Source organism: Lonchura striata, chromosome 2 (assembly GCF_046129695.1).
Source record: "Lonchura striata isolate bLonStr1 chromosome 2, bLonStr1.mat, whole genome shotgun sequence".
Lineage (NCBI taxonomy): Eukaryota > Metazoa > Chordata > Aves > Passeriformes > Estrildidae > Lonchura > Lonchura striata.
In genome coordinates, this window is record NC_134604.1 from 4,790,458 (window position 1) to 4,816,867 (window position 26,410).

Sequence of the window (26,410 nt, forward strand, 5' to 3'; positions counted from 1 at the left end):
CTTTCCTTTCCTTTCCTTTCCTTTCCTTTCCTTTCCTTTCCTTTCCTTCTTTCTCCTTCCCTTCCCTTCCCTTCCCTTCCCTTCCCTTCCCTTCCCTTCCCTTCCCTTCCCTTCCCTTCCCCTTCCCCTTCCCCTTCCCCTTCCCCTTCCCCTTCCCCTTCCCCTTCCCCTTCCCCTTCCCCTATCCCCTTCCCCTTCCCCTATCCCCTTTTCCTTTTCCTTTTCCTTTTCCTTTTCCTTTTCCTTTTCCTTTTCCTTTTCCTTTTCCTTTTCCTTTTCCTTTTCCTTTTCCTTTTCCTTTTCCTTTTCCTTTTCCTTTCTCTTTCGTTAGCAGACAACCACCAAGCCTCCAACCCTGAACCCGACCTGAAAGCCAAAACCAGACCCCATCATCTGCTCTTTCCGCCGACGATACAGATCGGAGAAGAGGCTGTGGAGCTGCAGGCTGACAGCAGGACGTGCTGAGGTACGACATGAGGCAGGACTACCCCGGGCCGTGGTTCCTTGCCCTCGCAGGAGAACCAAACCTCCCTGAAGGAACGTGCCAAACATCCTTGTCCTTTCCCGGGGCAGCCGTCACTGAGCTCCGAGCACGGAGCGCCTCCGGGAACGCTCAAGTTCCGGCGAAAGCACGAACTCGCCGTTCGCTAATCGCTGTTAATCATTAAGCGCTCATTAGAATAACACCGCTGAGTCCCTGCGGGTCCCCGGCACCCCCCGAGTCCCGTCCCCCGCGCCCGGCCCCGCTCCCGCGGGATGCGCTGCGGGAGGGGAGATGCGCGGAGCCCCGCGGGGCCCGGGCCTGCCCGCCGGGGCATCCGCGGGGCGCGGAGCCTTTTGTTATGCTAATCCGAGCTGACATCACTCCGCATATGAAAGCAGAGGGGCCGCATATAAGGCGGCTCCGGGGGCCGCCCCGCCAGAGCGGCCCCGGTCCCCGCGCAGCCTGGGCCGGGCGGAGGTAAGTGCGGACCGCAGCGGTGTGCGAGCCGCTGTCGGCAGAGGTGGGAAGGGGACAGCGGCTCGGTGGAGCCCCTCGAAACGCCGAAGGTGCGGGGCTGGCCAAGAACAGGGCTTTGCGAGGCGTGGACAGAATTCCAAGGAGAGGGGATGCGTCCCGGAGGATGCGTGGGAGTACGAAGACGCCGGGGGGTTCGACGGAGAGAGAATTCTTAGAGGCTGCAAAGCAAACCGAGGAAATGGCAGGGAGAGGGACGGCTTGGAGACTGCGAGAGAGAAGGGAGACCCGGAGGACTGCAAGGAAAAGGGAGACCCGGGAGGATGCGTGAGGCAGGGAGAACCGAGGGAATGCAGGGCAGAGAGTCTGCAAGGAAGAGGGGATACCCCGGGGGAAACCGGGAAGGAGGAGACTCGGAGGCTGAATTAAGAGACCTGACACCCGGCAAGGGGAAGTGTGAGTGCAGGAACGAGGGGAGGACCCAGAGGGGGGAGGAAGACCCAGAGGGTGGAGAGACCCGCGCCCGATGAGCTGCAGGGGAGAGGAGACACCCGAGTGTGAAGGGAGACTGGAGACCCAGGGGCTGGTGGCAGAGGAGGGACATGAAACTGCAAATGCGTAGGGCAATGCAAGGACTGCAGAGGAGAGAGTAGTCCGGGAGGCTGCAGGTTAGTGGGGACACCCAGGGGCTGCAGGGGAGAAGGAAGATCCAGAAGGCAGCAAGGAAGAGGTGAGACCCTTCAGCTGGAATCAGCTCCACCACCCTCTATTCCTTTTCTCTGCTCCCACTCCTCACTGCAGGTCATCTGGGGATCTGCTACCCCTAAACCTGGCTGCTGTGCTCTTGGAGAGAGTTGCAGGCTGGCAGGAGAGTCTTTGTTTCCTGGATGGGAAACCTGGAAAAATGTGAGCTGAATACTCACACTTTTATGTACAGTTAAAATTGCCTGCTCCTATCCCTGAGTCCAGAGTCTTGGAAGTGTCTGATGGGAGTGTTTTCTGTGTGCCAGAGTGCGGCTGGCTGCAAACAGCCTCGAGGTGAAGAGAAAAGAGAGCTTTGAGTTAAAAGCAGCTCCTGTTTTTAGGAGTCCACAGGCCACTTGCTGTTGGTTTGATCAATGACCCAGAGCTCACCAGAGCTGTAAAGATCACATCTGCTCCAAAGTGTGTCCCACCCGTCTCTTTGCAAATTGCTCTTGCAAATGTAATCTGTGTTGGACTGTGTGGAAAAAGGCATTATTGCCTCTCCAAATAAAAGGGGTGCAATTGCACGCAAAACCTGCAGTTCTTTGGGTAGGTATGGAGGAATTAGATCATTTCTCTTCCACTCCTGGGGTTGAAAAAAACCCCAAACTGTGACTTTTTCAAGGCAGGGGGGGAGAGTAGTGAATGGTGTTGGCTGGTCAGGTTTAGTGAGAGCATTTTAGACCATCTGAGACATTTTACACCCGACTCCTATGTTGTCCAGCAGTTCACAGGGGTGAGATAAGGGGTCTGAAATATCTAAATAGACACTGAAAGGCAGGGGCAGGATTAAGGGTTGAAAGTTTCCAGTGTGCTTGTAGAGCAGTGGGAAGAAAAGGGCTCCCAAAGATTAAAAGATATAGAAATACTCTGGAACAAGAAGCATGTATGCCTGGATACTCATGAGAGCACTGCCTTCAAGGGATGCATCAAACCCAAATCCAAGTTGGCATTAAAAAAAAAAAAAAAAAACAACAATCCATGGCAATGAAAACCTGCCTCCCTTGTAGGCAGTCAGTTTTGTCTTGGACTTCAAGGAAGCCAGGAACTCGCCCCTAGAGGTTATTAAAATTCTTTGTAATAACAGCACTTCTCCAGTAACCCTTCATGCCAGGCACTGGGGTTGGGACAGCCAAAAAGCAGCCTGAATAGAAAAATACGCTGCAGATGGCAGAGAAAACACTCAGAAATATTCATTCCCCCCAACCCACTTGGTCCCTAAATGAGAATATTTAGGCAGAGAGCTGCAGCTGGGCAAATCCAGAGCTGGGGATGAGGTAGGATACCCTTTTTCCAGGGTAAGAGGTTTCCCAAAGTGAAGCTGACTGCTCCAACCATTCCCAGTCTCTTCCCAAATCTCTTTGAGGGGGTGTTATGGGGAAATGCCCAGTTATAGTTTGCGTGTGCCAGTGTGCTATGCAATGTGTTGTGAAACTCCAGAGATGCAATGTGGTGGGCAGGTTTTTCTGTTTATTTTACTATTGTCTTTCTTATGGGATGGGAAACCACTGCAAAGACCACAAAAAGCAGCCCAGAGCAGTGTCTGAAGTGAATAACTGAAGGGAAACCCACTTACTGTTATTAATACTGCTGCTAAAATAAGCAAGCCATGCCCTGGAGACAGAGAGGACCCCTCTAAGGATTAAAGTCCTGCATCTGGTTTGTTTATCTGTTTGGCCTGAAGAAGGGAAAAAAAAAAAAAAACCCAACCCAAAAAGAAAAGGGGTGTGGGGATATCCTTGAGAGCTCTTTTGTTGCTGCTTCCTGGAGACAAAAATGGGATTTTATGTTTACAAAGTTGCAGCCTTTTCCGTGAGCTCCAGGTGCCAAGGACTTGGAAGAAGTGAGAGGCAGAGTTAATGAGGTGAGAAGAAAAGCAAGAGGTAAAGAGCAAAACGCATTTATTGTGACAGATCAGAGAGAAACACCTGCAGGGCAAGGACACCTGCATTAAGTAGGGAAATGCAGTTTTTATTATTTGTCTTCTCTGCAGAAAAAGAGAGGAAAAAGAAATCTGGAGAGAGGAAAGGGAGAGATGAATAGTTGAAGATTTGAGCTAATATAAAGATCTATCTTTTTTCTTCTTCTTCTTCCTAAGCAGTTGCACAAACTTTTTGGAGAGGAGAAGTAAAAAAAAACATTAAAGTGAAGCAGTGAATGAAGTCTTGCCATGTGCAGGGTTAAATGGAAACACACAATCAGACCATAACTCTGTGTAATTCAACCCATACGGTTTCTCTGTCTGTTCACTCCAAAGGTTGTATCAAAACTTGGCAAGGGAGGGGACTAAGAAAGGATAAACCAAACCTTTTCATGATTCATAAGCCACTCCTTTGCAGTTTAGATAATCGATTTCTCTGTCACAGTGGCTTGCTAAACTTCAGAGTTAACCGTAGCTCTTTCTCTTTTCAGGTTCTTTATCTCCAAGAACAATCCATACCCAAACTGAAGGAAAATACATTGCACAAAATATTAAGAAAACTCCTTTTTTAGAAAAATATTTCTTTGGAGAAGCTGATTTCCTTTGGCTGGCAGGAGAAGGTGGAGAAAATGAAGCCAAGTCTGCGATTTTTCTTAGCTGGTTTTCTGTTGTTGATTCTGCAGACAGGGCTTTGCTATGGGATAAAATGGATGTGAGTATCTGGCTCTATCTCTTCATTTTTAATGTTTCTGTAGGAATTGCTGGTCTCTTACCTGTTTGTACAACTGCTGCTTGAGGTATGCTGTAAACTGCTTAAAGAGCAGCAAGCACTGCAATTCTCCAGGCACTGATTGATGTCAAGTGTGTGTACTACGGGCTTATGCTAACAATGTCTGCATTTTCTTTCTAAAATATGCATGATTTAGGCTTATTTGTTTTTTTTTTTTTTTTGTTTCTCCTCATTGATACCAAGGGAAAGGCACACACTTGAATGCTCCCATGAGCATTCATTAAGTGGCTCATGAAGCTTCTAGCATTAGCTCCTGCTATGCTGGGAAACTCTCCCACCAGGACCACTGGTTGTGCTGAGTAGGAACTGAGGGCAGTGGGGATGGCAGCTGAGATAATGCTGCCCATCTCCAACCACAAAGGATGCTTGACAGATAACATGGACCTTTTAACCTTTGGATTTTGTGAAGGGTGTTAAAAATGAGGTGAGGAGGAGGGAGGAGGGTAAAGAAATACCAGGGACTGTCGTCATATCAGGGTTGAGTTTCCTTGGAGGTAATGTACTCCAAAGTGAAAACATCACCATCTCATTTCTTTGCTTAAACAAGCAATCAGTTGCTTGCTGCAAAATAAACAAACAGGCCACTCCAAAGCCAATCTGGTTTCATGACCTTGATAAGTGATCTGTCTTTTCTACTAGGGTTTGGTGCTGGGCACAAAATAAATAAGGGAATATGGGTTTGCCTCAAATGAGCATCTTCGGTAGTAAAAAAGGCACAATAATATATGTTGTATTGTGTTTTTATATTTCTGTAACAGTTCTGTAATGATTTGCCCCTCCACCCCAATTTTCTCCCAATCCCTCAGTGCCAATCTTCCTGAAAATGCTTTGTGACTCCCCTCTCCCCTCCCGGGTACCTTGTCCATCACTCGGCTTCCCACCCCGTTCTTCCAGAATCTTCTACCCTGGGCATCGAGGGATTGGATGAGGGCCAGGGGTCCTCCTTTAGGTTTCCCCCATTGGTTTTTGTATCTGTCTATCCTTTCACCTTCCACTCCCCCAGATCCCCATTGACATTGGTCAATGGGCGTCCCTTTCCCCTTGTTACACCCCGGTATTTAAGATGTTGCAAAAGCCTTGAGGTCACTTTTGGTTGGAGCCAGTGTTTTTACTCTCCATCATGCAGTCAGGGAAGAGAGGATCTTCCAGATGGCAACTCATCTTCTCCAAACAGAGATATCAAGCAGAAATGCAAGTGAGAACCTCTGGCAATGCTGCATACTGCAGGGAGCTGCCAGAGGCCACACATCTGTCTTTTATATCCATAAAGAGAAGCATAGTGAATCTCTCCATAGGGTGTTTAAATGCACATGGTCAAGTGGGAGGAATAGTCACCTACTTTAGGGCATCTTTCAAGGTGGCATGCTTGCCTATGGCAGGAAGATAGGAACTAGATGATTTTCAAGGTTTCTTCCAACCCATTCCATAATCTTTGATCTGCTGTCTCCATACTCTAAGGACCTTCTTGGAAGTAGAGGAGAGTAAGGATCTGGTTTGCTCTTAACTGCCTTGGCTTTACACCTTGTAGTAGTCAGCAAGATCTCAATTACATAACCCAGGCACTTGTTTCTGCCAACTTCCTGCAGTATTTAGGGTCTCAGCTCTGCTTATATCCAGCACCAGAAAAGGCAGGCATCTCCTTTCTGAAGGACATTTAGCAAGATGCTCATGTCCTTTGCAACATTTATTTCTCTGCAGCACAGAAATAAAGCTGTTTGGTGGCACCCTGATTCATCAGGGCTTTTATGTATAGAACCATGACTGACTGGAGGGATTTGTCCATATGCTTGGCATTGGTGTCCCACTTAAGCATGATGCTTAATCATGAGTGAAGGGCTTGGGTTCCTTTGAAGAGCAGAGGGGAGATGAGCTCCAGAAGGAATCTGATAGTATGGTGACAAACCACAGACATGAAAAATGCTGGGAGGCAGGGAAAGGCCCCTAATGGCTTTGCTGTCAAAAGCAGCCTTTTGGCTGCTAAGTGGTTAAGCTGCAAGGGTTGTTTTCGAGGATGAGTGGGGGGAGTTTTTGGGGATGAGTGGGGGGAGACGCAGTTGGAGGCAAGACACCACAATTGCTGCTCCTCTACTTCCCAGCAGAATTATCCCCCCTATCAAAAAGTGAGTTTGAAAGATGAAAGCTAGGATTAAAGTGGTATTTGAAGCATGAATGGCATGCAGATGCAGCACTGAGCTCCCCTCACACCTGTTTAAAACTTGGCAGAGACCTGCACTCTCTGTCCACAGCACTTTGCAACTGGGATGATGGTAGCTGGAAATTCACAAAATTATGTTTGGTTTTTTTTTCAATTTGCTGTTTCTCCTCATTTACCCACCCTTATTTTCCTACAGAAACACAGGCTAATTTTCCCCACTCCCCATCACTCTCTTTTCTTGGGGCTCAGGGACTGTCCTTAGAAACTGCATGGGTAAGTTCTTGGCAAACACAGTACCAAATACCAAGTAATACCTCAAACCTGCTTATCCCAGCTCTGAACTCAGATTCTGGGTGCCATATAATTGAAATCTGCTCCTTCCTTCTCTTGCTCGTGAACAGAGAGGTGGGGAATAACAATAGGATGAAGAAGGAAGAAAGTGCTATGTGATGTTTTCAGCTGTGGGATTTTCTCACCAGTCTGCCTGCTGCATAATTTTTGTACACATGGTGCCAGAGGCGAACTTCAAAGAGGATTTTAGAGGAGAGGGGAGAGATAAGGAGGTGGGTTTCACCAGCCTGCAGATGAGCGAGTGACTGATATGAAAGGTGATAGGACATTTAATTTTGATTCAGTGTGTGCTGTAATTGCAGGGGGAGGGGAAGAAGAAAAACAATTGTCAGCCATTTAGGATTTCTCAGTAACACAAATATGCCCTGAAAATCATTAAAAGCAGGGCGAAGGTAAAAAAAGAAATTATTTATTTTATTTTGCTTGGCTTATTTTTATGAGTTCTGTGGTACAAATCTCTATCTGTTGAAGTTGATGCTGGGCCTCACCAAACATCCATTGGTGTGTGGACAGTCAGCATCTTGTATACATGCTCTTGCTCTTGTAAGCATTTCTCTTGCTGGAAAAATTTCATATCTTGTGCTCTTTCATCTAAGCACTAGAGAGCTAGTCATGTGTAAATCCAGAGTATGGTTCCAGAGTATGGTTCCAGATCTTTGCTGGATCAGGATTGTTGTGGGGATACAGCCTTTCTCATCAACGTATATGAGACCTTGTATCTTATTTTTCCCATCCTTACAGCAAAGCAGGTATGTGGGGAGTTTACATCATTTTGTGGTGCTCAGTGTTGTTCTGTCAGAGTGGCTGGGAAGGTGAGGCAGCCATTGGTTTCCATGAGATATGTCTTAGGGCCAATGCATCTAGTAATTCTATCACCTTCCCCATAGCTTTCCCAGGATAGCTTGGGTTTGACCAAGGAGGTGCTGGAGCAACTTATTTGGGTAGAACTGAAAAACAGATGAGCACTAGAGGGAGCTGCAGCCAGATGTGCATGCCCCAAAGGTGTGCAGATGTTGGGATGTCCAGGCACGGAGTAGCTTCTGAGGCACCTCTGCCTCCACAGAGATTGGTATTTCCTCTGTCCCTCTGTACTGAATGTCTCCTTCAATGTGGTTGTACATAAGCCAAACACAGCAAGTGGTTTGGGCTAGTTTTTTGTTTGTTTGGTTGGTTGGTTTGGTTTTTGTTTGTTTGTTTGGATTTTTTTTCTTTGTTTTGTTTGGTTTGTTGTATTTTTTATTGTTTTGTTGTTTTTTTTTTTTTTTTCATGGCTTGCAGAATATGCCCAGTATGGCAAGTGCTGGCATTAGGAATACCATCATTTTTAGGTGGAGCTTGGTCACTTCAGGAAGTCTCTGCCTGTCCGCATTGTGTGCGGACATAATTGGTCACATAATTTGACCAATTATGTCTCACGTGCTCTGGAGCAATCCCCAGCTGAGCTCCATTCCCAGCCACTGCTGCACAATTCCTTTGGTTAAATTGCAGCCCTTCAGAAGCAAAAGGTAGCTTAACCACACCTTTTGGTGAACACAGGATGTCCCCCAGCCCACCAACCTTGAGCAGCCCTTCTGCAGCCAGCAAAAAGCAGGGGAGAAAATGGAAAGATTTTGTGTTTCTGGCAGCTCCTGCTTGTCTCCTTCAAAAAGTAGTGGGAGGGAGCTGGGACGTGGAGACACGGGCGCCTCTGAGGAGACTGTCTGCCTGGCAAGGGACTGCTAGATGAGCTGCTGTGAAAGAGCTGCAGGATGGGGATGGCAGGAGGGGAGTAGGCTGGGGGTGAGAAAAGGGGAGTACCATATCTTTGAAGTTTGCTCTTCGCTCCATAGGCAGTTCAGGAAAAGTTGACAAAGCTCCATGGCCTTCCTCAGCACTCAGTGAGCCAACTCACTGCTGGCATTGACTTCATTCAAGCTTGGGCATGAAGTCAACAGCCTTGTGCCCACTACTGCCAGCACTGCATTTGGCACCATGTCTGAAAACAGCTCTTATTTTAAGCTTTTAGTTCAGAGTTGGTTTCCCCACACATACACTTCTCTCTCTCTTCCTCTTCTTTTTTCTTTCTTTCTTTTTTATTTTTTTTTTAATCATGTAAATCCTATTTCTCTGTTTAAAAAGCACTTGCAGAAACAGGGGAAGAATTTACCAGGGGATATGGTGTCTTTCTCAGGACTTGTGGTTCCCAGACTAGAACTGATGCAGGGCCGGGTGGCAGGGGCATGGGCTGCCTTTGACTACCAGAAGCTTAAGAAGCTTAGACAATGTTATTATAACATCCCTGCAAGCTTTTTCCAGAGGAAAACCTGAGAAAATGAGGCTTCTGCAGATTAAAAACCTTCAATGAGATCAAATACAAAAAGAACCCTCAATCTCTGCCTCTCTTTATTAATGTTTACCACATACTTCACTCTCCACAGCCACGTAATTTTGTCTAAATCTTTTTGTGTCACCCATATCCCTGCAAGATTAAGGAGTTTAGGAATGGGCATAAAAAAGAATGCCTTTTCAGAAAGCAAAGCTGGTAATTTGGAGTAGAAGTTCACAGTTTCACCATCAGTCCCTTTGTGAGACTTTTGCAGATCATGTCACACAAGGGAGGGTGGGGAGATGCCTTCAGGGAGAAGATTCTTCCACCCTTCAAGGGTGTTTTAAAGGACACCAATGCTTTGCTGCACAATTGAAGGAGTTTTTCTCCCTTTGTCTTGACCAGGATACTCACAGGGTACCTTGTAAACCAAATAATATATGACTTTCATTGATATCTGCTGACATCTGAAGGTGCTTCTTCCTAACCTGCATTTTCTATGAATAGTCCTCTCATGGGTCCCAAACATGTAGGAATGGGCCCATACCTCTCAAGGGACCTAACACTGCAGAGCATTAATGTTTTCAAATGAATTTAATAACTGCCTGAGATAATAAAAGAGTAAATGAATGTCATGATCCATCTTTGCATGTTTCCTTTGTAATTATGTTCATGGTTTTCTGTCAGTATCTAGAACTTCAATATAAGGACCTGCTGTGTTATATATAGATCAGGAGATGTTTGGTTTAGACCCTGTTTATTTAAAGGGATGGATCAAATACATGTATTTTTTAAAACCCTGAAACAACCACCCCTTGGTTGTCTGTAGTTTGAAGGATGGGGCAGGAGAATTAAGTGAGAATGTTATCAGGATGAAACAGTGAAAAACAGTATTTCCAGGGTGAAAGAAGGTAAAATCCCTTTTTCAGATGAAGGGTGTTCATCCACAGAAAGATGTTTGTCAGGGATTTTTTTCCCAGGTTGAGGAATGAAGGATGTTCTTCTAATTATGCCCTTGAGGGCTGGATTTTAAGGCTGGCAATGCCCCATTGGCTCCAGTTTCCCTCCTGGTGCTGGTGATCAGTGGAGACTGTGTGAAGACAGGCCAGAGACCCACCACCAAGTCTTACCATGGACCAGCCTCTACTGTGGGATGTTTTTCTTTCCACAAATAGATACTGTTTTCCCAATAATGGTGTTGGGCAGTGGGTATCCATCCCCTGATGCTGACAGAATTTAGAAAGCAGGGAGGGGTGGTGCATTTCCACAGGGACAGTTTAGAGAGACATGGAGTGAGAAGATATTCCTAAATGTGGGACAGAGACTGGGCAAACCTAGGTTGTCAGGGGATGGAATAGATGACCTAATAGGCCTCTCACATTCCTGATCTGTGATTTATAGATGTTTCAGTCTCAGCAAGTGACTACAGTAACTGAGTTTTCTTTTCCATCTCCATTACCTTTTAATTTTTCCTCCCAATGCTTGGAGATGTTTCCAATTATAGGTTCTCATAAGCAAAGACATGAAGTTCAGGCCTGGAGATGCTCAAAAAACACCTTCCTGCATCTCACAGTTTTATTCTTAGAAGGCTTCCTGGAGCTCAGCTCATTCTATGACAAACAGCCATTTTTGCCATTTACTGAGTTCTCACCTATCAGAAGGTATTTTCCCTCTTCCATGAAGTAAATTGTTTTCTTGTTGCACTATAAAACTCCTTGTCTAATGGTGATCACTTCAAGCCATCTGTAATAATGCAGTCTCATTGCATCACATCCCTTTTTTGCACACTGAGGATGAGTTTCAGTCTGAATTCTGCTTACATCCCTACCTGTAGATAGTTGTTCATGCTATTCATGACTTGTCTGTAACAAGTGAGATAGGGGTACCTCAATGTAGCCTTCCAGGCCCTTTAGAGAGGCTGAAGACCTCTATAAAGGATCAGAAAATGTAGTGTAGGACCTAGGAGATATATGCATCCTTCTGGAGGGTCAGCCAAAACATTCCAAGGCCTCTCAAGTGACACTCAACATGTCTGATTAGAAAACTGATCTGCTGCCTTGTAGTACAGCCTCTCTCAGAGACTTGGAATGTTCCTAATTTGCCTGAAGCTCAGGCTGTGAAGTTATCTCACCGCTCCTGCCACACCTTGCTTGCTTCCCTTCCTGCTGGAACATGCTATGCTGGAGTTTTTATCATTTATATTACTGATGAGCTGCTTTGGTCTCTTGCCTGATTTGTGTTTCAGCTCATTCCTGGGAGTTGCTGATAGAATTTCTGGGATAAATTTTCACTGATACCTGGTGTCAAGTGCTCATATCTCATTCAAGCTCTGCGTTTATACCATTCAAATATCTGGGTCCTCTGGATTTCCTATATGGAACAGAAAATGAGCACTTTTAAGTCTTGATGGTATCTTACTATAGCTCTCAAAAGCACTAAAGGCTAACTACTTCCTAGATATGGCTTTTTGCTTTCCATGAGCTAAAGGATCCTGAAGGACTACTGTGAGGTCCACACTGTAGAGGTTTGCAGTCAGGTGACAGTCATACTATTCAGAGACTCATGTCCTTCAAAGACATGATCTCTCTGAGGTGCCTGAATACCCAGTATATCACCAACAAGTTATTTCTCCACTAGCTCAGGTTCACATCTAAGGCAGGATGAGTTGCCTTCTGGAGGGGTCCCTCTCCAAACAAGGAACCTTGTATGAACACCAGTAGGTTTGGGAACGAGATGAACTGCAGGGCAGAATTTCTGATTATTAAATCATAGAATCATTTAGGTTGGAAAAGACGTGTGTGATCACTGAGTCCAACCAATAACTTAACACTGCCAAGTCCACCACTTTTTCCTTTCTCTTGAAATTCACTAGCAATGACTTCTGCTTGCAGTATGTTTAACAGACCTGTTAAATACAAGTATGAAGTATATATTTATATAGCTGGCAGAACGGTGGTTTCCCTTCCAAGTTTGCCGCTGTTTATCTAGTGCCAGAAATGCCAAACTCCCAGTCACCTGGGAATTTGTCAGTGCAGGCCTATTCATCCCCAGCAAGGATTAAATACCTCCAGATTTTGTTAGGGCTCAATTTTAGTTCTGTTTCCATCTCATTTAACTCCTGAAGAATGTGGATATTACAGCAATAAAGTGAAATGCACCCCAAAATGTGTTTGCTAATAAGCCAAACTAACCAAGATGGCTTGGGATGAATTTGAAAGCCAATACATTTAACAAGGACAGAAGGAAATAAGTGTTACAGTTGTGCTGCCAGGATCAGATGCCATCATATTATTCAGCCTGCTAGAAAGTTATTTTATGGGAATGCATAACTTTTATGACTATCCTAAGAAAGCCAAAAAGATACAAAGAGAGTTACACACTAGGCTTCTGCTGATTTTGTGGGTGCTCAGGGAAGAAGAGTACGGCATGTAAGATGCATGTCAGCCTTTGTTCTTTTTTAACCTGGAAAAGTTGGCAATTGGACAGTAGAAGAACCACCACTGTGGGATGTTGTTCTTTTCTTCCATGGTAACATATGTGCTGGTATTCATGGATCCCTTCTGAGATTTGACTGTGGTACTCTCTCTGCACATACTCCCACTGAGCTTTTGCACTGTGGTTTTTGGAGACTAGAGAAACAGACTTATCTATCTGCAACAATGATTGAATCAGTAGAGGACCTTGGTATTAACTCTAAGTGAAAGCATATGTTTTGCAAATTTGATGATTTTCCCCTAGGCCTTGCAGGGGCTTTTCTCCATAATTAATTACACGACATTTAGCATAATCCTTTGAGAGTGTGTGAGACAGATGCTGAATACAAAATACTGATAAGCACCAACGTTGCTTTTTTTTCCCAAATGCCACAGTCTTGGAGAACCCAGATTTCTATTATCATGGAACTGATGGGTCATTTTTCACTCTGTTGAGAGGTCTATGCTCTTCATTTTTCAGCAAAAAAACCTTCCCCATAGGATTTACACATGCAGTTGACTTGACATATACCCTGGAGCTTTGTGCAGACTTCCCTCAATAAGGGAGAGAATTGCACACTGCCAAAGGGTGTTTCTTCCCACCTACCTTAAACACGTACTTTATACAGGATAAATCACTTTTCATAGCTGCTCATCTTTCTCACCGGGTTTATCTAAGCACCTATTTACAGAAAGCTTTAATTAAGTCAGGTGAACGTAGGCGACTAGACTGTTTTAATGCTTTTCTGCATGTGCTTGTCTTCTCAGAGCTCTGTCCAAGACTTCTTTGGCTTTGGCCCTGAATCAAACCCAGCACTGCAAGCAGCTTGAAGGCCTGGTGGTTTCTCAGGTGCAGCTGTGCCGCAGCAACCTGGAGCTGATGCAGACCATTATTCAGGCAGCCCGGGAAGTGATAAAGACCTGCCGTAAAACCTTCTCAGACATGCGGTGGAACTGCTCTTCAATAGAGTTGGCCCCTAACTACCTGCTGGACTTAGAGAGAGGTAAACATCACTGCTGGCTCAGCTGGGACTGGAGTCAGTAGAGTCAGCCTCTGTGTGTGTGTGTGTGTGCTGGAGACAGGAAGGGTCTTGCTTCTGGGAGCATGGAGGGACAACAAAGCCCACTTGTCCTGTTCTCTGAGACCACATTCATCATTACAGTGCCAGTCATGCCCAGAAGCTCTTGGATCCAACACCTTGTCTACCACGGCTCTTAGAAAGCAGACCACCATTCTGGTCTGCTCATCCCACTGGGAGTCATGGGACAAGCACAGGAGCAAAAGGAGGCAGGAGAGTCCACGGGAGGGCTTAACCACCTGCTTCAAGAGCAAATCACACCACAATGAACAAGATGCCTAAATCCATGTGACTCCTTGTCCTGCTGGGCTTTTGTCTTATGTTGAAAAGTTCACTTAGATGTGCTCCAAGCTAGTGGTGCCATGGGACATCTCAGCTGCAGTGAGTTGGTGTGTTGGCTGCTCTGTGGGACACAGACAGTGTGAGTCTTTTTTTTGGGAACGTTTATCTGGCCCAGGAGGCTGAGATGGTGTTCTTGTCTCTTTCAGGCACAAGGGAGTCAGCATTTGTATATGCCCTCTCTGCTGCTGCCATCAGCCACACCATTGCCAGAGCCTGCACCACCGGGGACCTCCCTGGCTGTTCCTGTGGTCCCATCCCAGGTGAGACACCTGGACCTGGGTATCGATGGGGAGGATGTGCAGACAACCTCAACTATGGTCTTATCATGGGGTCCAAATTTTCAGATGCTCCCATGAAGATGAAAAAATCAGGATCACAAGCCAATAAACTGATGCATCTGCACAACAGTGAAGTAGGGAGACAGGTAACAAATCCACAAGAGTTATTGTACTTGTACAATCATCTGTAGTGTTGGTCACTTGGTGAGGTTCAGTGTCTCTATCAGCTAGTGAAAGGAGCAGGTTTCTCAAAGATTACTCTGAAGTCCTTTAGCCTGCTGAAAATTGTAGCTGTACAACTCACCCTGTGACTCAGGGTGTCCCAAATGCTATTATTAGCCCTGTTTAACCGTGGGTGGGATGTCTCATTGCTACCTGTTGCAGTCAGCGTTGGCTCTGGCTCTGCCTACCCCAGGAGGGGTGGTTGGGTTGGGTCCCATTGTGCTCTGCCAAGGGCATTGTGGGGGTGAAGTGCTGTGTAAATGTGCAGGATTATCATCTGCCAGATGCATCCAGCAGCAGTTGCCTCCAGCCATCCCTGCAGGAAGCAGGAAGGATTTTTTTTTTTTTCCTTTTTAAACTGCTATTCTAGTGATTATTATAATAGCTGGCACAAGTTGCTTGCCACAGCTTGCATCCAGTGGAGGGATAATATTTACCATGTGCAGCCCCTGGTGTGCAAATCCCTATAGCAGCCCTCCATACAACTTAAGAAATGGATGGGGGGTGCTATAAAACTGACCCCTGCACTCATCTCTGAGGCTCCAGTGGTTCCATAGGCTGCTCCTCCTGCACAGCTTGGTCTTTCCAGGGTTGCCTGTGCAGACAAACCTGGAGCATGCTGAGCTCATTGGGAGCTTGCTGTGTAGCTACAGGCTGAGTCTACCTTTGCAGAGCACAACCATGCTGAAGTTTCCCTCTCTAGCTCTTTGTTGTTTTGTTTTTTTTTCCTACTATTCCCACACTATTTGGTTTGTTTGCTTGGGGTTTGAGGTTTTTTAGATTTTATTTTTGTAATGTCTTGACTTTTTGTTTCAATTGCAAAGGGCAAATTTTTGTTTGGGATATTGCGTTGCTATGGCTGGTGCATTCAGCCCTTCCTGGCAGCATCCTGCCATGTCCCACTGAAATGAGAATAGTACAGAGTCAAAGTAAGAGGCTGTTTTGGCCCCATGACCAGCAGAAAGGCAGGGGGAGAGTACACTGAATTCAACAAAGCCATGGCATCTCTCTTACCAAAGCCCAAAGCTGCTGGAGATTGAAATTGATGTTAATTATCTATTTATGGAATGTTTTGATAGTCATCTCCTTAGGAATTTAGAGAGTGGAAATGGAGCCCAATATAGATATGTAATCAAAATCAAAAATACTCTTCTGTCTTCTGGCCACAAAGGAGCCCTTGTGAAAGTAGTCCTGGACTGACAGTGATCACCAAAGAGCTGTAGGATCTCATTCTCTTTCAAAGTAGCTACTCTAGACTGCCTGTGCAGAAATGGGAACAGTAGTATTTTCCTATAGCAGTTCCTGCTAAGAAGTACTTTCATTAGCAAGCTTGTGGGATGTTTGGCTGTAAGAGGAGGTAATTTCCTAACTTCTGCATTCCTTTTTGCAGGTCTTGAAAGCCTCTCTTGAAATGAAATGTAAGTGCCATGGAGTGTCTGGGTCATGCTCTATCAAGACCTGTTGGAAAGGCCTTCAAGAATTGCGAGACATTGCACTGGACCTCAAAACCAAATATTTATCTGCCACCAAGGTTGTTCACCGGCCCATGGGCACACGCAAATACCTTGTGCCGAAGGACATTGACATCAGGCCAGTCAAAGAGACAGAGCTGATTTACCTGCAGAGCTCACCTGATTTCTGCATGAAGAATGAAAAAGTGGGGTCACATGGGACCCAGGACAGGTGAGGACTTCTGCAGTGGGTACTCACTGTACTCTGACCCCAAAGAGGAAAGGGCAAGAGGGGAACAGGTATGAGTAAGGGGCAATCAAGGAGGTGACATGTACATGCAGGTAAAGCACATCTCTAACACACAATATAGTTTACCAATTCCTAACCCTGATGACTGTGGCTAAGACAGGGCTTGCTAACACATTTTCCATTACACAATCAGGCACAAGATACATTTCAAAATTCCCTGGGCAGCTTACCTCCATGACAACTTGTAAGGACCAAGCAGCTGCTTTATACTGTGCTGAGCCTCAGTAATTTCTCGCAGTCACTGCTGATTAGAAGAGTTGTTACTCTAAGGCTCCCCTAAGTAGGCAAATGTTAACCCAGTTAGAACCAGCATTCTCAGATTGCCTTAAAAAAAACCACCCCAAACCTGCAAAGATGATATTTAATTTTTGTTTTTCTTCTACTGCATATTAAAGGTTCAGGTGTGTTTGTATTGCTTATGACTCTGCAGAGGAATTTCTTTATTGCATTAATATTGAGGATTTAAGGTCATTATGGTCAAGTCCTACCTCCACTGGGCAGCATACATGCCTTTCACAGGCAGAGACACGCTTTTCTCTTCCTACCATCTGTTTAATTTCCTCCAAGACCAACTAATTCAACATTTCAATAATCTGAGCAGCTCTAGATGTGCAGACCCATATGATCTCTCTAGAGCTGAACCATCAACAACCAAAAAAGTGTATGTTTCTAGAATTTTCCTGATTTTTGTTTGGTAGCTGCAATGGCTGGATTTCAACCTCTCTGGCTGGTTTACCTTTCTTTAGATAGTTGTCATAATTCTTCTTGGCTCTTTCTGTTACTTCATGGTGGAGGCTCAGGCAAGTGACAAGGAGTACCTGCCTGGCCTATTTTGGGATGCCTTCCTTTTAATGCAGTGGACATACTTGTATTTGGACTATTATGGTTCAATGGAGAGAAGATTTTGCTGAAATTAAATGATCCAGATGCAGACAAGATAAACTATACATGCATGTGGGAATGTGGCAGCTGAGGACATGAGTTAGTGGTGGGCTTGGCAGTGCTGTGGACTTGATGATCTTAGAGGGCTTTTACAGCCTAAATGATTCTGTGATTTTTGCATCAACATGTAACTGGATCAGTAGATAAGACAGCTGAGTGAGTCTTTTTTGTCCCCTGGTGTTTTATGACAGTTAATGTCCTGTATCCTCTGACCTCAATGTCTGGACTGCTCTACATTGGCACGTATCTGACAGCTCTGTGGTGGGAATACCAGACTGGCCTTTATCACCAATTCAGCAGTGGAGCATTAATTAGCAAGTGAAGATGTTTATAAGTCACTAAGAATAGCTAGGGAAAAGCATGTATTGAAACAAGTTTCTGAAAGAAAATGTCATCTTAGTGGAAGTGAAGATTTTGTGGATTTGTATGGATTTTGACATACTTGTGCCTTGAAAATGACCTCTTTGTTGTGCCTTTCTGTTTTGCAAGGAAAAAAATTGGTGAAGATGATTTGGAAATTAATTTTATAAGAATTACATTAAATGAACAGGTTGTGTCAAAACTAAGTTGAATTAATTACAGATTTGCCAAGTAAAACATTTTCCTTGAGCTGAAATCCTTTCAAGGGACAGGGAGGTGTGACTTCTTCATCTAATCTTATTTTACATCAGATTTCAACTTTTTATCCCATCTAGGGATGAGAAATATGTAAAGGTCCTGAATGATTTTTTTTTCCTTCTGAGGAAAGGAAAATGTGTATTGCAGGCGTCTGTTTATCCCGAGATGGACGACATCCATGACTGTGAACCCGCCAGCCAAGGGTCCACAGGAAGTGAGATTAAGTAAGGATTTAGAAGACCAAGATATTAAGGTGGGAGGGGATGACTTTCAAAAGGAACTTGTCAAAAAAATACTCCTCATTCTCAGATGTGCAAGATGGTGATGGCCAGGGGAGGGGAGGAGGGTGAGTAGTCCCACGCTGAGCTTCAGGCATCACTCAGGCCAAGTTTTAAGGTCGTGTGTGATTGGGTTTGTTTTCATTACAGTCCATCTGCAGCCTCTTGAGAAGATGCCTGGTATTTCAAAATTGGCATGTGTTATACAAGCCATAGCAACTCCTTTCCTGAACTAAATTACTAGAGGAAATAAATGAAAAATACACACAGTGTGTTTGAAGATTGATCCATGTTTCCTGGGGGGAGCAGGGAAAGGGAGATCTTCCCTAGTCTCCTCTTCCCATGGATGCCTTTTTCTCTTTGCAACTTTTCTCTCATGAAGAGGGTGCCTAAATGCATTTTAAATGTGGTGGTGTCTCTGTTCCAGCCTGCTGCAGGGCTGAAGAGATAATGTCTAATTACAGGGATAAGGTAGAAGGAGCACAAAAGGAATGCTGTTAGAGTGAGGGCATGGCAAAATGTGGTTCATGCTTCAGAATGATGTAAAAATGCTCACATGGGAATAGTTCAAACATGTTTTTATTTAATGAGTCATGTCCTGGAGGCATTTGAACATTTTATCTTTATGCACATCTAAATTTTTGGGAGGCAGACCCCACTGTTTCAGAGTAGTCTAGTTTTTAAGGCCATTCACGCCAAAGAAGTGAAAAAAGTTGTGGGGTTTTTTTCTGTTGTGGTCCCTTATTTGGTCTACTCTCTCTTCAACCATCTTCCCATATCCTTTCTGGCCTTTTTCCATGTGCAGAGGTCAGTCCATGCCTGGGCTGTATAGTACAGTCCCCTATATCCACAGCTCAGGAGACTTTGATCTGGGCATCTTCAGTATTTTCCAGCTTTCTGCCTCCAAAGGGATTTGGAGGGGGGAATATGCCATTAACACCCCCTTCCTCTGTTCCTTGATGTAAATATTTATATTGATGCATTTTTTGTGATAAAAAATGAGCAGTTTTGCAGCATATCCAGGGAAAATCCTTTTCCTCCCCCCTCTCCCCAAGGTCTGGTTCTTGCTCATAGCATGCTGGAAACAGGATGGAGGCTGATGGTTAAGTTGCAACACCTTAGATGTGTTGGAGTTCTCTGTATGCTGTAGGAAACAATCCTACACTGCTAGGTAGGTGGAAAGGATAATCTAATTGGTCATCCCTCTAATGTGAAGGATCATATTATGTAGACTTACTGTGTTTTTCAGGCAGGAATAGGAATTACTTTGTAGATGAACCATATGAAAATCCACTCAGAAAATGAGTCCACGATTACTCAAAAGCCTTTTAGAGCCCTTTCCTGAAAGGATTTCATAGCCTTCTTCAGAACAAGCCTGAAACTTTTTCTAAGACACTCTGGACATTCTTAGCTTTTTGAAATTTAGAAATGGTTTGTAAATCTGCATGCCTGCTCAAGGTATGTCCAGATTTCAAACTCACGGAACTAAACTCAAACCTGAGGTTTGAGGCCTCTTTGAAGTGCTGAAAAGCTGATTAAGGAGATGATTTTTGCAATCGGTATCTAAGCCTCCTGCAAACAAGGCTTACTGGCACACTAACTCCAGCCAAACTCTGCTTTTATACCACCATCACACTTTCATAACCAATTTAAAATAGTCTGGAGAAAAGTCTAAAGAAGCTGATCTGTTAAGCTGCAAGTAAAACTTTCAATACAACAAAACTACTGGGAAAGAAATGTAAACATTCACCTTCTCAGAGATTTCTTGGAAAAAAAACATTTTTCATCTTTTAATGAAGTAGTTCAGTTGCTCCTGCCTGAAAAAATCACTGGCATGTTTGAGTAAATGAGAAATAATATCAGATTATAAAATTGAGATCTCTTTTCTGAGAAAAGAAGCAAAAATATGAATCTTCTTATACGCAGGTGCAATGTATCATGTTTCAAAGGCTATTTAAGTCTCTTAATGAATCCAAGGCAAGGGAAATTCTGCCATGCACGCAAAAATATCCAGCCCCCGAAACCTTGCAGAGATAAGAGAGCTGTTTATTCCTGATCTTTCCCAGAGCAGTCTTGGAATCAAGCCAAATGTGGAAGGAGCTCTCTTAGGCTGCAGAAATCAGGCTGCAACAAACTATGTGCTGCAGCTTAGCTGGGTTGATCAGTCACCTCTCCTCAGCTTACTCATGTGGCAAGGAGTATGGCCACTTTCTGGTGGCTGCTCCTTGCTCACGTAGCCTTTCTTTACTCCAATATAAAATATTAGTCACAAGTGTCTTAGACTGGTATGCTTTCTTGGATATGAACGTACATGAAGTCGGCTGAGCGTGCATCTGCTCAGTTTTCAGTGTTCAGTGGCAGCCCTTCATATCACTTTTTTTTTTCCTGCTACCCCAAAAAAATGCTTTGTATTGTGTATAGGGATTTTCAGCCTGTGGAAGAGAAGACTCTGAGGAGACCTTAAAGCTGCTTCCAGTGCCTAAAGGGGCTCCAAGAGAACTGGAGAGGGACTGGGACAAGTGCCTGGAGTGACAGGACAAGGGGGAATGTCTTCCCACTGCTAGAGAACAGGGTTAGATGGGATATGGGGAAGAAATTCTTCCCTGTGAGGCTGTTCACTGGAACCAGTTGTTCAGAGAAGTTGTGGCTGCTCTATCCCTGGACATGTTCCAGGCCATACTGAATGGGGCTTGGGACAACCAGTGGAAAGTGTCCCTGCTCAGGGCATGGGGGTTGGAACAGGCTGACCTTGGACTACATTGTCCCCCTGTACCAAGCACTGGTGAGGCTGCACCTTGAGTACTTATGTTAGTGTTGTTGCCTTTTTCCAAGGCAGACACTGAGGTGCTGGAGTGTGTCCAGAGAAGGACTGTTTGAGGGATCTGGAATATAAGTCATACAAGGAGTGACTGAGAGCACTGGCATTGCTGAGTCTGGAGAAGTGGAGGCTCAGGGGAGACATTATCACACTCTACAAATCCCTGAAAAGAGATCGTATTCAGGCCATGGTTGGTCTCTTCTCCCAGGAAACCAGCAAAGGAAACAGCTTCAAGTTGTGCTGAGGGAAATTAAAAAGATTTTCTTCAGTGATGGATTCTTTCAGCCCTGAAACAGGCTTCCCAGAGAAGTCACCAGCCCTGGAAGCGTTTAAAAAATGAGTGAATATTGCACTTTGTGGTATGGTTTAGTGGACTTGGTGGTATATGATCTTGGAGGCTTTTCCTGACCTTAATGATTCCATTCTATGATGCTGTGATCTCCAAGGTTCCCTTCCAACCCAAACCACTCTGTTTATGTAGGCAATGAAATTTTTTTGGCAGAAACACTCTGCCAAAAAATTATTAAAATATGAAGCTGGGGAAAAGTAGTAGTTATGGGCAGACAACAGCATTTGATGTTTGTTTTTTGTTACAGCTTCTTTTAGTTTCTGTTAGTGAGGGCACATGATAAGATGAGCTTTGAGTAAATTATAATATGTTCAATGATAGTTGGTTTTGGAACAGTTATCAGATATGCTACCTTTTTTTTTTTTTATGAGGTCTGACAAATTCTGAATAAGAAATAGCAAATAATACTTTTGTGAGTGTCCCAGAAGAACTGGAGGAAACCTGTTCTAGCTAAGGATGCCCTTGTACACAGCAGGGGTTCAGGTGGACTAAATGGCATTTAATGTTTCTTCCAACCCAAACTATTCTATGATTTTATGAAAGTCAGAAAAACATTTGCTTTCTGTTCCTCCCACCTTATTTAGGTGTTATTCCTTCTTTCTCAGGGCAACATGCTGGCAGCTGGTGCCCATTTCAGTAAGTAGGCTGGCCAGCTATGCATTTTTTTGTTATCTTAGTTAATTGAATTCTTTCTCTTTTGAGAGACCTGGATTTGATCATAAAGTTTCCTGAACAGGTTTGTGAATAATAAATTTATTTGTGAAAAGAATAATTTCACACAGTAAAATTGCAATGGATAATTAATCTAGCTCTCTTAAATGTATTTAGTCCTTCTGCAACCAAATGGCATTTGAGTTAGAGAAAATTTGGTCTGGGAATAATTTTCCATGGACCTTAATCTTTTCAGGAGCAAGACTGAACTGACACCATCTAGGCTGTTACTGGAGACATTTCTCTACTCTGTTCTTAAAAGCAGTTTCCCTAAACAACCTGATCCAGGGTTTTACTATCCTCAGTGTTAGGCTTTTCTTAATCAAAATTTAAACAAAACATAATCTAAAATAAAACTAATAATTTCTTGTCCTCTTTCCTTGACATATAAACATTTTTTTCTCTCCCCTTGTAGCAATAATCTTTTATAGAGAGGAATACACCTCTTTTAACATATTTCTCTAAATCAGTTCCTTCATTGTTTTCTACTTTTTGAACTGCTCCTCTGGCTGCCCTGGGAACATTCCACATTTAGCTGGATCTTTCTCAAAGTGTTGCTTACTTTGCACTTCAATCCATTGTCACAAAATATCCTCAACTCCTTCTTCCCTAGCATTATCCCCAAATTTTTAAGCTCACTCTCAACTTCTCATTAATAAAAATACAGGGTAATTCCAGGATCTTTCCTGACATCTCCTCACTGACATATGCTGATAACTCTTGTACAGTTGTTTAGTGCCAGTCTCCAGTCATTCCTTGTGGATGAGAATGCAATGTAAAGGTAGATAAGATTCTGCCCTCAAAATCTTACATGAAGCTGTGGCCTTGATGTATTTTTAGGAATGTGCATTGTGTTATATATCTCCTGAGTGATTTGAATTATTTTTCTCTTTCTTTCTTTCTTTTATATACTGCTGTATTACTTGACATTACTAGAGCAAGGGGTGCCAAAGAAATAAATAGGAATTTGATTTAAAAGAGAAAAAAACATTACACAGCAGTACTGTGTTCTGGGATTTGGGACTGCTGGAGTTCATGAATGCAGATGGTTTCCCTGTGCTCAGAAAGGGCTGAGGGAATCACACAGCCAACGGGATGAGATATCAAGGAAGGAACATCCCTTCTATCATCCTTAATGCAACAGTGCAGGTGCTGGCAGTGTATGAGAAAAAGGACTACAGAAAGGGCTTAGATTTATGTTTTACTGCTGTAACAGCATCTCCCTCATCTATTGGGAGATGCACTGGGCCAGAAAGATAGTTGCTGTGCCCCAGAGTGACTTTTTTCATATCCTCATTAAAAAGTTCTTACCAATAGGACTGATGGAGTGAAGTTCCAGTGGGTATCTCAGCCCTGTCGTAACTGTAGGTGACAGTACAGAGTTTGCCTCAGTTTGGATCCCAGGTGCCAGCTGTGCAACCAAAAAAATATGTATCCTTCTATCTGCTGATGGGACAGAGTAAATAGGGATTCACAGTGAAGTTGTGTGACATTGCTAGGTTGGATTTCATCAGTCTGAGAGGTGTTTTCCAACCAAAATAATTCTATGATCTCCCCCTTTTAAAATTAAAATCCCTCCTCTCCATCTGGGGGAAGACTCTTAGAAGTTCTGGGGTGTCCTTCACCTCTGCAGAGGAGCCACCCCCATGATGAGGCTGCGTGGTGCATTGCAAATGAGGGCTGGAAAGGGGACATTTTGGACAGGCATATTGAGTGGGATTTATCTAGCCAACACTGCTGACCTTCTCTCTTCTTAAAGAAGAAATAAGCACTGTGACAATGTAAAAGCCTGTTCTTGAGACAGAATTTTGGCTGGGATTACGGCTGAAGTATAATTTCTCTACAGTCTTCCAAGTGCTTTTAGAGGTTACAGTGTTGTGCTACAATGCAATGGCTTGCCTTCATGTTTTCTCTCCAAGGCTCAGGAGGAGGGCATTTCTCTGAGTTGCTGGAATTGTGCTGGACCAGGCCCAAAACAAATGGGATTGAATTTAACCCATCAGTGGGGAGCCTGGTGAGATTACAGTTGCAGGCTCTGAGAGCTGATGTTCAGGGATCGCTTCTGTGGGTAAACTCTGGTCTTTGGAGTTCTTTGTCTTCTCCCACTTGCTGAGAAACTACCTGTTTCATCTTGCTTAATGAAAAATGTATCTAACTCATATCCAGGTCTATGCTTTAAAGCAGAAAACAAAATCTCTGCTTAGTGGCATTGTCAGGAAATTTTTCTAAAAGCCCATATATGTTTATGATGGGGTCAAAAACTTTGTTTTGGCTATTCAATCCATCCATTCGGAGTGTCCCCATTTCCTGATGCCAAACTGAGGGAGGTTTGAGGATTTATTTAATAAGATTTTTCTTTTTTCCTTTCTTTGTTTCAGACTGTGGGCAGTGGGGAAGGTACATGGGAAGGCATATCTTCTACTAGATTCACTTTTTTTTTTCCTTTTTTTTTTTTGGCAAACCACAGGAGTGGATGGAGGGAAAGAGAGAATCCCAGGTCCCAGTACAGCAGGTAGAAGAGTTTTGCTTTCTATTTGAATGGGGTAAATGTCACTGCTGTGTGCTCTGTATGTTTGGGGTGTGAATGTCCTCAGTGGTGAGCTGGAATCAGAGTGGACCCGTATTCCTTTTCTTGGCCATTTTAGTGAGCTCCCAGCATGAAGTGACATGGATGCACTGCACATCCCTCACCACGCTTCTGCAGATTCCCCACCCTCCCTAGGTGAACCCCCAGGAAACAACATTTTCATCCACTGGCAAAGCTGAGTAAGGTTGACAAATACCCTCCCCTCTTCTAATGTCAACACACCTATATTTGAACCTTTGCTTTGAATACTTAACACATTTATGAATACATTTATGAGGAGTCATTTGGAGATTTCTCATGGAGGGGCCCCAGTTCACAAAGGCACTAACAAGCCTTTGGTTCAGCGTTAGGCAAACACATTCAGTGTGGCTGCACACTTCAGCTTCGGTAGAGGCTTTAAAAGGTTTTTAAATATTTACACACACTCCTGAATGAGAGTGAGTTTGGGGGGCTTTAAACATTGAACCTGTAGAGGAATGTGAATCAGAGTAAAAACAGGAGGCAGAAAAACTTAAAGAAGTGCAAGAACAAAATCTCAACACTTCACTAATCCCATAATTTCTCCTAAAGCATTACCTTATGAGCAATTCCTATAATTCTCATGGATTTGTTTTCATCTTGTTCTGGTTTGAAAGCAAAACCAGCGAGAGACTCCAAGTCAGAAATACAATTTAATGGGAAAAGGGAAAAGAAACAAAATACATGCAATAATACAAAAGGAAGACCACCAACAAAGTCAGAATACAACCTGACACTGCTTTGGCCAGCGTGCTGGAGTGGCTGCAGTCCTCTTGGAGAGGCAGATGTGGTTTCTGTTTGAGCAGTGGTCCTGTAGAAAAGGTGTTGTTGGTCCAGGGGAAAACCTCAGCTGTATCCTCTTGGAAACCCGTGGGAAGGCTGCCACTCTGTCTAAAAAATCCCAGGGTATATCTAGGTGGGAATGCTCAGCTCCTCCCTCCTGGGCAGAGCATCTCACCATGGGCTGATGTCATTCTGAGTCACGAGGTGCGTCTTTGATCACCTGTTAAACAGAAGTGGCTCCTGGGCAGGACCAGCTCGATTGATGGACCCTCTGGTGTTGACCATCCAGGTGGCTTTTGCCAAGTTCAGTTCCCATTTCCTGAAGGTTCCCCCACTGAGTGCCTTCAGGGTGGTCTTAAATTGTCCATTGCATCGTTCAACTTTCCTGGCAGCTGGTGCATGATAGGGGATATGATATATCCACTCAAAGCCATGTTCTCTGGCCCAGATGTTGATAAGGCTGTTCTTGAAATGTGTTCCATTGTCTGACTCAATTCTCTCAGGGGTGCCGTGTCTCCACAGGACTTGCTTTTCTAGGCCTAAGATGGTGTTCCGGGCAGTGGCATGAGGCACAGGGTAGGTTTCCAACCATCCTGTGGTTGCTTCCACCATGGTCAGTACATAGCGTTTTCCTTGGCAGGTTTGGGGAAGTGTGATGTAGTCAATTTGTCAAGCTTCCCCATACCTGTATTTCAACCATCCTCCACCGTACCACAGAGGCTTCATCCGTTTGGCCTGGTTGATTGCAGTGCAGGTCTCGCAGCTATCCATGACCTGTGAGATGTTGTTCATAGTAAGGTCCACCCCTTGGTATTTTGCGTCTCTCCCCTGATGACCAGAAGCATCATGGGCCCAACGAGCTAGGAATAATTCTCCCTTATGCTGCCAATCCAGATCCACCTGCTATGGGTTCAGGCTGCTCTGGTT

General features: G+C 44.3%; 1 protein-coding gene across 2 annotated transcripts in view; it reads left to right on the forward strand.

Moving 5' to 3' along the window:
* Nucleotides 1-928: 928 nt before the first annotated feature.
* The window catches only part of WNT11 (Wnt family member 11), a 29,665-nt gene continuing 4,183 nt past the window's right edge, over nucleotides 929-26,410 (forward strand). The window contains exons 1-5 of one of the 2 annotated variants that reach the window (XM_021532429.3): nucleotides 929-961; nucleotides 4,115-4,335; nucleotides 13,466-13,701; nucleotides 14,265-14,542; nucleotides 16,009-16,301. In XM_021532429.3, coding sequence (XP_021388104.1) covers nucleotides 4,253-4,335; nucleotides 13,466-13,701; nucleotides 14,265-14,542; nucleotides 16,009-16,301 — 890 coding nt within the window. In that variant the 5' untranslated portion in view covers nucleotides 929-961; nucleotides 4,115-4,252. Of the gene's footprint in view, nucleotides 962-4,114; nucleotides 4,336-13,465; nucleotides 13,702-14,264; nucleotides 14,543-16,008; nucleotides 16,302-26,410 lie in introns of those variants that run through there. The other variant, XM_077790944.1, reaches the window with a different exon arrangement.